At 38.0% G+C, this 14969-nt stretch overlaps 1 protein-coding gene across 1 annotated transcript in view; it reads left to right on the top strand.

Moving 5' to 3' along the window:
* LOC109486677 overlaps positions 1-11915 on the top strand; it is a 20297-nt gene extending 8382 nt beyond the window's left edge. Inside the window, exons 2-5 of the mRNA XM_019790563.1 lie at positions 450-641; positions 2560-2633; positions 8338-8492; positions 10270-11915. Of these exons, the coding sequence (XP_019646122.1) occupies positions 450-641; positions 2560-2633; positions 8338-8492; positions 10270-11487 (1639 nt within the window). The 3' untranslated portion in view covers positions 11488-11915. The remainder of the gene's footprint in view (positions 1-449; positions 642-2559; positions 2634-8337; positions 8493-10269) is intronic.
* Positions 11916-14969: the final 3054 nt, after the last annotated feature.

Below are 14969 nucleotides of genomic sequence, written 5' to 3'. Positions count from 1 at the left end.
TATATAAAGATACATTGCGAGTGGCGTACCACTACCACAGCGCCTTGAAGTTGTTACCTTTCTGTGAACAGACGAATCAACAGCCTTTTATTTGCTAATCATGGGTTCGAAACGTTCGATGCTAGACTTAGAAAAGCGTCCCACTCCTAGCCTCTACCAGGTTTCGGGAGGCGGCTGGAAAAAGTAGAAATCGGCCAAATAGAGAGATAGCATGCCGGAGAAGTTTGGTCGGCTGGAGAGAACCGCTCCCGAAGCCTGTGCGGGTTCGCTACGATCAAACGGTATAAAAGTTATCCCCTCGGGAGCGGCCATCTGTTCTCTTAACAGACCAACTCGCCTGGCATGCTATCTCTCTATTTGGCCGATTTCTACTCTTTCCAGCCTCCTCCCGAAGCCTGGTAGAGGCTAACATAATGCCACTTGAACGCTGGTATTTTCTTTCCCCACAGTGAGGTAGGCTTGGAGGCGTCTACCGGTGCCCTGTGGTTCACAGATAAAGAACTCCGTGACCCTACCGTGCCTGTCATAGCGCTGGGCGGTTCGACCTTCTCCATGGACAAGGCACACTTACAGTGCCGACTGCCCAACGGGACCATGTGTGGTACATCCATTCCACTCAAGGACTTCCCCGGAGTTTACAAGTTTGTTTGTTTGTTTATTTATTTATTTATTTATTATTTTATTTGCCCAGAAGAAACATATAGCCTACTTGTGTTTGCCAATGTGTTTATGAATTATCAACATCAAATAAAATAAAATAAAATCACCAAGAAGGCCACGTTGATTTGATTCTATAGATGACATCCTCTGGGACCCCAAAACTAGTGTGAGCGTGCAAATAAAAGTTTGAAAAAGTTTAACAATAAAGTTAACTTCATTATAAAAAATTACGTGGTCATGAAGGTTGAACAAAAGACACACAGTATGGTATGACAAATGATCTATTTTTCTTCAAATTCATTCCTTGACATTTTTTGTCTTTTTCGTTTGATTTTGGCATTCTACGACATTGGTATCGTTTTCCATTATTTTTGTTTGCAGCTTACGGTATATATTCACTCATTTTCCAACTGTTTGTACGATTTACAGTATGGTTAAAAACTTGTTTTGTGTTGGAAACGGCCAAAAATTCATGCGCGCGGGGATGTCATCCATATAATCAAATCAACATGGCCTTATCTTACGTCGATACAGAACCAAAGTAAGGTGTTAAAAAACGCATTTTAGTCCGCGATGCTTCAATGGAACGATTGTTTGATTAGTTGGTTGTTAGTTTGATTGATTGGTTGTTAGCCTGATTGATTGGTTATTAGTTTGATTGGTTGTTTGTTTGATTGATTGATTGGTTGTTTGTGTGATTGGTGGTTTGTTTCATTGATTGGTTGATTGGTTGGTTGGTTGGCTATTTGATTGATTGATTGGTGGTTTGTATCATTGATTGGTTGTTTGATTGATTGGTTGGTCGGTTGGCTATTTGATTTATTGGTTGATTGATTGATTAATTGATTGATTGTTTGAGAGAAAAAAAATACAGTTCTATTTGTGGGAGAATTACAGTTAAAATTGTGGAAGATGCGAATAGTAAGTGTCGATAAATAACAGTAATTACACATTGACATATTATGATTACAACTACTGATGATGCATGAAATTTCAGAATGATTTTGCCCGCTAAACTTTATTTGAGAGGATACTTTAGTGTCATGAAATCTCAATCTTGTATATTCTTTATGTTGGTGCAATTTTATATCTATGCAGCACATTGCTTTGACAAAACGTCCCCTGAATTCTTGGCACATTTCGCAACCTCTTCAAAATTCTTAAAAAAAAATACCAATTATCCGCCCAGAATTCTACGATGGAAACACAAGCTGTCAGATATAAAACTGTTCACAATTTTTCAATCAACTTTTTGACCTCTGACGCCCACCTTGTTTAATAAGTAGACGTCAGTTGTCGTGTTTTATAAACTATAACATGACTTTTCTCAGAGAAGCTAGTTTTTCTGAGCTCCCAAGGAAACCAATTATGCTGCTGTCTTAAACGTGGCCTCGAAATATATTTCCTCGATACGTATTTCTAAATCAGGAAGTTCTCTCATATCCTGCTGTTCTTTATAACTAAGGCCATGTTGATTTGATTTGATTATATGGATGACATCCGCGCTCGCATGAATTTTTAGCCGTTTCCAAAAAAAAAGTTTTCAACCATACTGTAAATCGTAGTCTACAAAACAGTTGCAAAATGAGCAAATATATACCGTAAGTGCAAAAACATATTGAAAAACGATACCAACGTCGTAGAATGGCAAGATCGAAAAGATGACAATGTAAAGAAATGAATTTGAAGACAAGATTATTCGCCATTATACATACACTGTGTCATTTGTTCAACCTTCATAACTACGTAGATTTCATAATGAAAGCAACTTTTTTTGTATGCCAAACTTTTTTTATTCGCACGCTCGCATCAGTTTTAGGGTTCCCCGGGGATGTCATTCATATAATCAAATCAACATGGCCTTATCACAAGTGATCTACCTTGTTTATTCCGTGACAGCCTGGTTGTTTCTGATGACGGATTTCTGCTGATAACCGTTCCCGTCTGGGGGCTTCTCGTCGTTTACCTAACAGGTAAGTGTATATTGTTTCAGACACCACAACACACCAGCCACTCATAGACTGTGTCCCACATGTAATGAGAGTATTGAAGATGAATTTCACTTTGTTATGACTTGTCCCACCTATAGAAAAGAAAGAGATACATTGTTACAGACTATTACTACTAAGACAAAATTCACCCAATCTGGTACACAGTACGATACATTCCATGAATTATTGTCATGTCCAACTACCATATCTGCTTACGTAGGCCAATTTTTGTACACTTTATTTCATACGCGAGAACATATCATCAATACATGACCATATGGTAACTCAAATACTGTTTAGATAGTAGTTTGTAGTAAGCAAAGTTTTGTAGTATTGTTGTATTACTGTCATACATTGCACCTTGTAAGATTGTTGAGCAATAAAGTTCATTCATTCACTCATCTAGGCCACACCAATTTGATTTGTTATTTCTCGGATTCTAGCCTCTACCAGGCTTCGGGAGGCGGCTGGAAAGAGTAGAAATTGCCCAAATGGAGATAGCACGCCAACAAAGGGAGTTGGTCTGTGGAGATAAACAGTTTGCCCTTTTTTTCTGAATCGCAAAAAATGATTCTGGTTCTGAATTAACTAAAAATTCTCATATTTTGTCCCCAACAGTTAAGGAAAGTCCTTCTCTTCCTAGTCGTTACAGTTTTTCCATCTGTCAATGCAGTGGTTTTATTAAAAGTTCAAAATTCATTGTTTAAATTTCAACCCAGCCTTTTGTTTTGACTTCATGGCTCCTATCGAAGCATTTGGGGCTATAATAGGATGCCTAGACCTGTTTTTATTTCATTATTTTCGCCTTGTCGCTTCATATTTTTCTGACAAAAATCCGAGAACCAACAAATTAAATTAATGTGGCCTTATCACATTCTAAAATGGCATCGGTGGCGCAATGGTTAGAGCGTTGGACTCGGAACCAATAGGTCTCGGGTTCGCCGTGGCTCGACGTTGTGCCCTTGGGAAAGGCACTTTTCACGACCTCCCCACCATGTACGGTGGAGTGACGCACACCAAGCCCCTTAGGCTAATCTGTCTAACTAACTGTGTGTCAAAATCACACTACGGATTTGGTGCGCCAATGTGTCAACATCAGCACATATGCCACCGAGAGTCGGTTAAAAAATGAGCAAATTCTAAAACTGCATTGCAGAAAACTAAGGCTGGTTGAATTTCGTGACCACAGCTTATATATATACAGATAAAAATTACTTAAAATACAACAAATACAAAGTATCTTCCTTAAATTACTTAAAATACAACAGAATTTTTAATACAAAGTATCTTCCCTTAGTATCAAATTAGGCTATATAATTATACGGATACAAGTTAACTAAAATATGAGAAATACAAAGTATCTCCCTTGTCAAATTAGGCTATATATACAGATACAAATTACTTAAAATATAAAAAAATACAAAGTATCTTCCTTGCCAAATTAGGCTATATATACAGATACTAATTACAAAAAATACAACTGGTACAGTACTAAGTATCTTCCTTGTCAAATAAAAGAACACAATGAGCTTTACATCAATTAAAAGTCTTGTCGGGTATGGGATCAGACTATTTCTATACCTGTTGGATCTGGTGAATGGAATGCTGAGTTGGTTGCCAGCTTTTAAATTCCTTTTTGGATTTCATTACTATGGGGGGGGGGGGCAGCAAGAATAGGATCTAGTATAGTATAGTATATGTAAAGTGTGACATGTGATGTGGAAATATGGATGTAAAATCAGTTCAAGGTTTTACATGTTGACAAAGATGGAGGATGATGAGCATCGAAGATCTCGTTAGGATTATCACTGGCTATCACTCATCCTGTCAGGGGAAATCTGTATCTGTATCTGTATAGCCCGTATAACCGCCTTTCGGCGTAACACACCAGCTTCTGTATCTGTATAGCCGGTATAACCGCCTTTCGGCGTAACACACCAGCTTCGCAGGCACGTGGCGGTGGCAGCTGGCTACATTACACCGATCGACTTGTTACACCTAACCCTTGAACTTCTAACTCTAGACATTGTTTAAAGCTATCTAATGACAAGGCACCTACTTGGTGACAGCAAGTTCCACTCTGCGATAGTTCTAGGATGAATTCTTGAATGAATGTCGTGTAAAGAATGAATTCTTGAACACCTCAATCCTTGGTTGATAACTCTGGTACTTGAAGGCATGGCTATTTCTTGTTCTCTTCTGGGCTGGTATTAGGTACTTAGTAGTTGGGACGTCCACAAGTTTATTAGTCATTTTGTACATCATGCATAGTCGGGACATTTTTCTTCTGTCTTTCAGTGACACCCACTGTAGGTTTCTTTTCATTTCCGTGACACTGGCACCTCCTTCATAGTTTCAAAGTTTCAATGATCTAGGATAAACGCCAGGTAATTCTTCATTGTCTCTAGAGATCAGAAGGATGCCAAAAATTCCGAATTTTTATTTTATTTTATTTTATTTTATTTTTTTATTTATTCATTCACATATATTTATTGAGTATTGGGCAAAAAGCAAAAGTTGCTTATACAACACGTTCTACTCAAACATGCAACGAGTATAAAACACATTGACAAAATACATTTCTAATTACAAGGCGGATAAAACCAAAATAAATACAAACAAGATAAGTTGGTGATCTATCAATTACGAGAATCTAGCCGTACAGTAAATGAAGTTTTGAACTGCATCAAATACATTACAGTTCTGTAGGATGTGTGGGTGATGCGGACCCTCGAAGTAGTAAGGAACATAGGGAACTGTCATTGAGATGCTGTAGCTCTACTATGTTGGAGAGAGATGATAACAGAGTACTTCGTTGACTGGAATACAGTTTACAATGTAAAAAGTAATGTTCAGTTGTTTCACTATGATAGCCACATTTACATGTAGGGTAGTCAATACAATAGTTTTGAAATAGATGGTAGTTTACCTGACTGAAATTAAGACGGATCCTTGTGTGATGAACAGCGGAGTGTCTTTGGCCCCAATTCTGATATTGAACTGTTGATTAACGATTAATGATGAAAAGTTTATTGAAAATTCTTGCCCGGAGGCTAATTGCAAATTACAAAACATAAAAGAACAATGAAATAGATTATAAAGTAAATAAAGTCTACATGATAAAGGTAGCTGTCTAGAACTATAACTATGTCTAAAACTATGTCTGAATGGTTTGACTTCTCTTCTGTAAACCATGGAAGACGTAATGCCCCACCTTTTCCAAAATGTGTGTGTTTTGGGAAGTTAAGAGAAGAATAGTTTTCTCTTGGTCTATACGTTTAGAGAAATTGGAATAAATTGTAGAAGTTTGAATAGTCAATTCATTTCGAGCGTTGTTATGGAATGAACAGTTTGAAATAAAATGTATTTCGTTTTCCACAGCCTTTGCACTACAATATTTACAGATTCTTTCACATACAGGTAGCCTTCTATACCGGCCTCTCTCTATTTCCAGAGGATGGGCGCTATACTCCAATTTTACTAATGGCTGAGCGTAGTTCGAAATTAATGGAGACAGTATAGGAGCATCTCGTCTATTGGTAAACCCGGTATTATTTTGTGATTATTTTTTTTTCATTATTTTATCTTTTTTTTTTCATTCAGAAAAACAGTGATGGATACAAATTAAAGGACACGGACTAAGGGACTGTGAACTCAAGTTAGGCACAACTTATATTCTCGCAGCCACTTTAACAATGAAAAATAAAGATATTTTAGAAGACGTTTGAAAAAGTGTGGAGACCTAGTTTTTTTTATTTTATTTTATGACGATTTACCACATTTGTGGAAGAATTGACATAACAGGTGACTATCACCTCTTCAAAAATGTCAACCCCGAGACCAGACAGTAAGGTTTGAACCACTCACACCGGGAAGGTCCCCTACTCTTTTCGATAAGTGTGGTGGGTTCTTTAACGTGCGTGGGGTGTGGCTCTCCCAAACACGGGACCTCCATTTAACGTCCTATCATAGTTGTAGCATGAGTCAAACCTCCCATCCCAGAAGAAAAGGAAGCAAAACAGGACACATGCAGCTAAAAGCGTTTAGTTTCTGTTATGTAGTTTTGACTTTTGTTTGGCTAACATAATTTTAAAGTTGATGTCATGGGAACAGAGTAATCTACCTCGAAGAACTAATAGTTGTTTAGCATATTATCAACAAGGATGTTAAAATTGCCTATGTGTCCAATAATACTTGAGAGGTTGCCGAATAGAACTGAGCGCTTGTTGGCGTCTTCTTCTTCTTTCAGTAAGGCGACCACCTTCAACATTTTTTTAAATATTCTGTCGCCTATAGTTGAAACTGCATGCTGGGAGTGGGTGTTCATGTAGTCTGTAAGGGGTGGTGCTAGTTGTCTCGTATTTTGTGGTCAATAAGAAGGTAAGGGCAGGGTCAGGATTTTGGCTTTGAAACTGTCCAGAGTGGGGGAGAGGATAACCTCTGCAGGCAAACAGCTAGTTCCAGTCCCGGATCGTCCTTGGAAAGAAGGACTGTTGTCTGTACTCTGTCCGGCAGGAAGGAACCCTGTAAGTTGCTGGATGGGACTGCCTTGTGCTTCTTGTATGCTTTGCAAGCATCGGCCTTGACCTGGTATCAATGATGAGACTGTCACTAGTATGAAACTTGTAAAATGCAGTGAGCCTGGCTCTCCTCCTACGGTCTCTGAGGGTCGGCCACTCTAGATCTTGGAGCATGGAGTCGACACTCGATGTCTGTCTGTGTCGGTTGGTAGTCCATCTTGCCGCTCTCATCTGCACAGCTTAGGCGTATATAGGGCCTTATAATGCTGAATGTAATGCTAAGATGTGATACTTGTGGTGTTACCGCCTCCACAGTCTTATGGGATTTGTTCTCAAATACGGAGGGGACTTCACGTAATAGTTTAGATACCACCAGGAGTTAGTCACACATGTACAGTGCTTACTCCAGAAAAGCTAGACTTACCAAAAGCGATAAATTTCAGCTAAGTCTCCTTAGTAAGCCCGGTGATTTTTCATAAATAATAACTATAGATGCCAGATAAGTCAGATGATGGGACAAGGTGAGGGGTGAAGTCTGGTCATTTTTGCTTGACGCGTCAGAGGCAAAAAACCAACCGTTACCAGACTTATCTGTCACTTAACGTAATGGATGACATCCTCTGAAGACCCCCTAACTAGTGCGCGTGGGCGAATAAAACAAATTACAGCCCAACAAGAATTCGGAGATCTCATACCTCCATGAAATATATGAGTTTATTAGGTTTTAAGGTATGTATGATTTGTACATGACAGATCCACCATTACAAAACTAAGAATCTGCGAATCGAATCAGGAAGACATAATCGCACTCCTCTGAAGCAAGGAATCTACCAATTTTGTAGTCTAGATACAGTAAAGGACCAAGTACATTTTACCATAGATTGTTATTTAAATAACACTGATAGACACAATACTTTTCGGCCATGTTTTAAGTAAATTTCCCCACTTCGGATACTTGACAAGTAAAGAAAAAAAAGCATATTCCGTTTAGCCTTTGATAAACCAAATCTAACTTATCATACAGCTTCATACATTTATATAAGTTTAATATGTATACACGCAACAGTTATATGCATATGTATATGGATATACACCGTTTGGGCAAAAAGTACTATAAAGGTATTCATTCATTCATTCATAAAGCTATCGTTACACATATTTTTCAGCTGGTATACCCCACGCCTCCATTTACCTGGACCAGACAGTGGCCGGTGTGAACGGCACGTTCCTGCCTGTAGCACAGCCTGTCATCGACGGACAGCGGGCGTACTTCCTCACCAAGTTCGGCCCCTCACACTGGGAGAAACCGTCGCCCAAACCGGTAAGGCCATATTGATTTGGTTCTATGGATGACATCCTCTGGGAACCCCAAAACTAATGCCAATTAAAAAAAAATGTTCGGCAAAAAAAGTTGCTTTCAACATGAAATCGACATGGTCATGAAGGTTGAACAAATGACACAGAGCAGTATGGTATGACGAATAATCTACTCTTCAAACTCATTTTACATTTTCGCCTTTTTCGTTTGATTTTGGCAATCTTCGACATTGGTATCGTTTTTTAATGTTTTTTTTGCAACTTATGGTATACATTTTCTCATTTTGCAATGGTTTTGTACGATTTACAGTATGGTTGAAAACTTTTTTTTTGGAAACGGCCGAAAATTCATGCGCGCGCGGATGTCATCCATACAATCAAATCAACATGGCCTAAATATGTAACACACGCTAAAAAAACAGTTACTCAAGCAACTGGATATGATTTTGGAAACGGTCAGACGTTTTAATGTAGCATCCACTACCTTTCGTCAGTGACACTAGAGACTTGCAGGAGAAAAGCAGGCTTATAAGCAAGAATTATTGATTGATATGCAAATATATGCAGATAAGACTTCACGTATTTGCATATCAATCAATAGTTTGTGCTTACAAACCTTCATTCTTCTGCAAGTCTTTAGTGTCATTGACGAAAGGTAGTGGGTGCTACCTGAAACGTTCCAAAATCATATTCAGTTGCTTGAGTAACTGTTTTCTTGGCATATCTTATTACTGGGATGTCTAATCTTCACCGACGTATTTGTAACACACTTCTTACGACATCCAGGAAGTATATATTTTTGGTTTTTGCGACTTTCAAATTCACAGATCTCACGCAAGTACACAAAACTTCCTCCTCAGCCAGACAAAATAACATACGTTCGTACTCGAATGTGGCAAACAAAATGCGACAGTTTGCATTGCAACTTCTTGGATACGGGTTTCCTGCAGCAAAAAAGCAACGACCGACACTGACGTATATTTGTCGCCCTAAGCGTGATTCAAAGTTGCTTCAAACAATGTCTATGGAAATTGTTTGCAAACAATCTGTACTTGATAACTTTTGCTGTGATTCCACATAGTTTGATAAATCATTCCAACACACGGTTCAATTCATATCATGCACATGGAAGGTAGATAGGACTTTTAGTACAAACCAGGTAGACATGCACTGTTTTCTATTCATCTATTACTAATTTCTCCATGAACCATGAGGCTACATTTGCGCAGTGATGTCCCAGTCTACTCTACTCTACTCTACTCTACTCTACTCTACTCTACTCTACTCTACTCTACTCTACTCTACTCTACACTACTCTACTCTACTCTACTCTACTCTACTCTACTCTACACTACTGTACTCTACACTACACTACTCTGCCCTACTCTACCCTACTCTACCCTACTCTACCCTACTCTACCCTACTCTACTCTACTCTACTCTACTCTACTCTACTCTACTCTACCCTACTCTACCCTACTCTACCCTACTCTACTCTACTCTACTCTACTCTACTCTACTCTACTCTACTCTACTCTACTATACTCTACTCTACTCTACTCTACCCTGCTCTACCCTGCTCTACTCTGCTCTACTCTACTCTACACTACTTACTCTACTCTACTATGCTATACTATACTATACTTACACTATGCTATACTGTACTATACTATACTATACTATACTATACTATGGGAAACCCATACTATTCCCATCTACACACTGATACTAAGTTACATATATGAAATGTTTGATGAGAAATTCGGACTGCGATGTTCCAGTACCCGCTAGAGTACCGTGTGTACCGGGTGGACCTGACGACTCAGATGGCGCCTCGGATGGTCATCCGCTGGTACTACCCTCTCGTACCCAACAGCCAGGGCCGTCTCGTCCCCAGGGATCCAGTCATCGTCGACTCCAACTACAGCGGTGATACTAGTAGTGATGATACTGTTGATAGTAGTAGTACTCACGATGATATTGATAGTATAAACTGGGAATGGACACCCAGTCTTGGCAATGATGAGCAGGTAGACCGTAGAAAGTTGTTTAGAAGTGAGTCTGTAAGTAGCAAGAAGGGGACAGGCAGTTCACAACCTAAGAAGGTGGATGAACAGAATATGGTCGACACCTTCTGGAATGATATCAAACAGGTTTTGGATGATCGTAAAGGAGGAGATAGTAAAAGTAATCAAAAGGACGGTAAGCAGGAAAGTAAGGAGTCATTCGATAAACAAAGCCACGAACCGCCCCAAAACGATCCATTTAATATCTATCACAACCTATTGCTGGCAGACAATGGGCGTATCTATGTCAGTTTCGTAGCTAAGGACTTGGGAAACGAGCAGCGTGTCCTGCCGCAGTTGTTTCTTTTCGAAGAAAGTCCCAAACAAGGAGACCCTCCAACGGTTGTGAAAACCATTTCCGATTCTGTTGCGTCTCTTGCAATGCGCCAAGAAATAAGTTTCCAAAACACCGTAGAATGCACGAAGGTTTCTAAACAGGAAAAGAAATCTACCAAAGACAAGCTCTCTGACCCCCTTTCGGATTCTGAAGATAAAAGATACCTTTGGTCACTCATGGGCCAAGATGTGCTCGTTGCTTTGGACCCAGATGACTTGTTCTACGCTCGATGGGGAAATCTTTCAGAACTAATTGGCACAAAGTTGAACGTGACTTCCAAGATCATGGTCCTCTGGTCAGGAGGTTCGAGCTCTGAGGCGAAAGAAATTCTGGTATTTGGCGTTTCTTTCGAAAGTCCTCCTATTTGGAAGACAATGAAATCAGGCCAGAATAACTCGTCGGAAAACAGAAAGTTGGAGACGGATGCTTTGAATTACGTTGTTGCTTTCGATCAATATCTAAGCCCCCTGTGGAAGTTAGCCGTACCAGACGATAGCCCAGTGGTTGGACAAATGGCGGGTTATTCTGGTCCCTCAGACAACGGTATAGTCATCGCTACTACTGCTAAGGGAACAGTCTTTGCCATTAAGGGTTAGTTGCACAGCACTGGGACTAACAAAAAGTAGTTTGTCTTAATACAGGCCCACGAAGCGAGGCTATAATTGCTTGTTTTACATACGAGACAAGTCATCTCTGTTGTTCACTGTATGTTGTGGTTTAAGAATCTATCTTTTTTAATTAGCCTGCATTCAACCTGGCATAGATCATATTAGTGGTCTGGTGCCGTGTCAAAGTAGATGGTAAACATTTCAAGAAACCCCGTAAATAATTTCATCAGGTTGGTAAACGAATGGATAGCAAAGTTCTTTGATCACAACCATTTATTTTTCACGAGCCGACGTTTCGAGGACCGTCATCTGTCTTCATCAGGGCAATTCTGACTGGATGTTGCTTGGTGCATAGTGAACTAATAGTAAAGGTAACAGTGCACTGTGAAGTATGTAGTACCTTTAGTGCACTATGCAAGTATCTAGCGTCAGTGCACAGTAAACCAGTCTGAATTGCCCTGATGAAGATGACAGTCGATCATCGAAACGTCGGCTCGTGAGAAATAAATGGTTGGGATCAAAGAACTTTGCTATTCTTTCAAGAAACTGTAACCTACTCAAGAAGTCAGTTTCAAGGACATTATTTCAAACCCTCGGGTGCTAAGGGTGGGCGTAATGGGCTGTCTGCCAGACAACATCATTCCATCTGGAGTCTGTGTCAAATACGATTTTAATCCAGTGATTTCTTACCAATTTCAGAACAATCTGGTGGCTCTACCTTAACTATGCCTTAATATGAAATAATGCAAACAGGAAACAGGCATCAAAACAGTAATTGTCTTAAACAAGATGATGTAAGCATTGTTCTAACTCGTTTCGCTCTACCACCAATATACACTGAAGTTGATGATTTAGCACATGCTCATGATGTCAGTGTACATATTTCGCAAAGAATGAACAGCTTTTCAACTTATTTTCTGTGAACAAAGTACTCAGACTTTTAGTCCAGGGATTCCAAGTCGTACATACTTTACTTCGCATTCAGCCTCACCGATGTTATATCTTTATCTGTTCAATGGTATCATTTTTACAAGGACCATTCCAACAAATCTGGCAGAGAATCCAGATATGCAAAGATCCTTAAATATAACACAGCAGCCATGCGTGGGCAACTGAATATTACAGAATTGATAAATGTACGTTCACGGCTTCAACAGATGGTTTTGGTAGAAATCCAACCATTAATACCCATTCTATTTTAGTTCAAACTTTAGCCTGTTATCATATTGCTTTGAAATCTAAGAAATTACGATAATCAATCTGTTTCCTATCATTCTAGATCAGCGATCTTTACACTGATCTATCTATCACATACGATCAGTAGAGTATTTACGTAACATGTTTGCAATAAATAGTATAAACAATTACACTCTACTAATAGGTATCGTATTTCACAAAGATTCGTCATTTGATAACATTCTGCATATACTTAGTATTAATGTTTCTGCATATAGCACCACAACAACATCAACATCATAAAGTTATAACATGTATGTGATACAACAACTATACCCTGTAAATGGATGAAATCCATTATTGATATCCATCATTTGCTAACACGTAGTAATTTTTGACAAGTCATATTACACAATAGCAAGGGATTCAACGAAATAACGTATGGCTTCACAATTGTTATACGGTGTGCCTAAGTTTCTTTATCTTTTCATAACATACTAAACATGCGTAGCAATTTTTAAGACAATATGTTACGGATCGTCAAATGTCTAATCTAATGTTTGAACATTATAAACATAAGAACGAGAAAACTCTATGAATAGGTGTCAAACTTATTATTATCGAGTTTCATCATTTGATAACATTCTGAACATACATAGTTTTCTTCAACATATCACACCACATAAATATCAACATGTACAGTCCAAAGTCAGAGGAGACAATATTTGATACATGGAACATATTATGCACTTGCACAGGAACATCAAAATCCTATGAATAATGTATCAATTCACAATAGTTATGCGGTGTTACTAAGTTTCTTTATCTTTTCATAACATACTGAACATGCGTAGCAATTTTTAAGACAATATGCTCTGGAGCGTCAACAGTCCAATCTAATGTTTGAACATTATAACATGAGAACGAGAAAACTCTATGAATAGGTGTCATTCTTATTATTATTATTATTATTGAGTTTCATCATTTGATAACATTCTGAACATACGTAGTTTTCTTCAACTTATCACACCACATCAATATCAACATGTACAGTCCAAAGTCAGAGGAGACAATATTTGATGCACGGAACATATTATGCACATGTACAGGAACATCAAAACCCTATGAATAACTGATAAATTCACAATTGTTATACAGTGTTACTAAATTTCTTCATTATTTCATAACATTCTGAACATCCGTAGCAATTTTTAAGATAATATGTGATGGGTCGTCAAATGTCTAATATAATGTTTAAACATCATAAACATGAGAACGAGAAAACTCTATGAATAGGTGCCATCCTTATTATTATTAAGTTTCATCATTTGATAACATTCTGAACATACGTAGTTTTCTTCAACATATCACACCACATCAACATTAACATGTACAGTCCAAAGTCAGGGGAGACAATATTTGATGCATGGAACATATCCTGCACAGGAACATCAAAAGATAAATAACGTATAAATTCACAATTGTTATACAGTGTTACTAAGTTTCTTCATTATTTCATAACATTCTGAACATTCATAGCAATTTTTATATAAGACAATATGCTACGGAGCGTCAACAGTCCAATCTAATGTTTGAACATTATAAACATGAGAACGAGAAAACTCTATGAATAGGTGTCATCCTTATTATTATTAAGTTTCATCATTTGATAACATTCTGAACATACGTAGTTTTCTTCAACATATCACATCATATTGATATCAACATGTCCAGTCCAAAGTCAGAGGAGACAATATTTAATACATGGAACATATTATGCACATGTACAGGAACATCAAAACCCTATGAATAAGGTATAGATTCACAATTGTTATACAGTATTACTAAGTTTCTTCATTATTTCATAACATTCTGAACATGCGTAGCAATTTTTAAGATAATATGTGATGGGTCGTCAAATGTCTAATATAATGTTTAAACATCATAAACATGAGAACGAGAAAACTCTATGAATAGGTGCCATCCTTATTATTATTAAGTTTCATCATTTGATAACATTCTGAACATACGTAGTTTTCTTCAACATATCACATCATATCAACATCAACATGTATAGTCCAAAGTCAGAGGGGACAATATTTGATACATGGAACATATTATGCATATGTATAGAAACATCAAAACCCTATGAATAACGTATAAATTCACAATTGTTATACAGTGTTACTAAAGTTTCTTCATCATTTCATAACATTCTGAACATTCATAGCAATTTTTAAATAAGACAATATGCTACGGATTACATTATAAACATGAGAACGAGAAAACTCTAT

Source organism: Branchiostoma belcheri, unplaced genomic scaffold (genome assembly GCF_001625305.1).
Source record: "Branchiostoma belcheri isolate BF01 breed outbred unplaced genomic scaffold, Haploidv18h27 scaffold82, whole genome shotgun sequence".
NCBI lineage: Eukaryota > Metazoa > Chordata > Leptocardii > Amphioxiformes > Branchiostomatidae > Branchiostoma > Branchiostoma belcheri.
The sequence above is the reverse complement of the archived record's forward strand: the minus strand, read 5'-3'. Positions and strand labels throughout refer to the sequence as shown.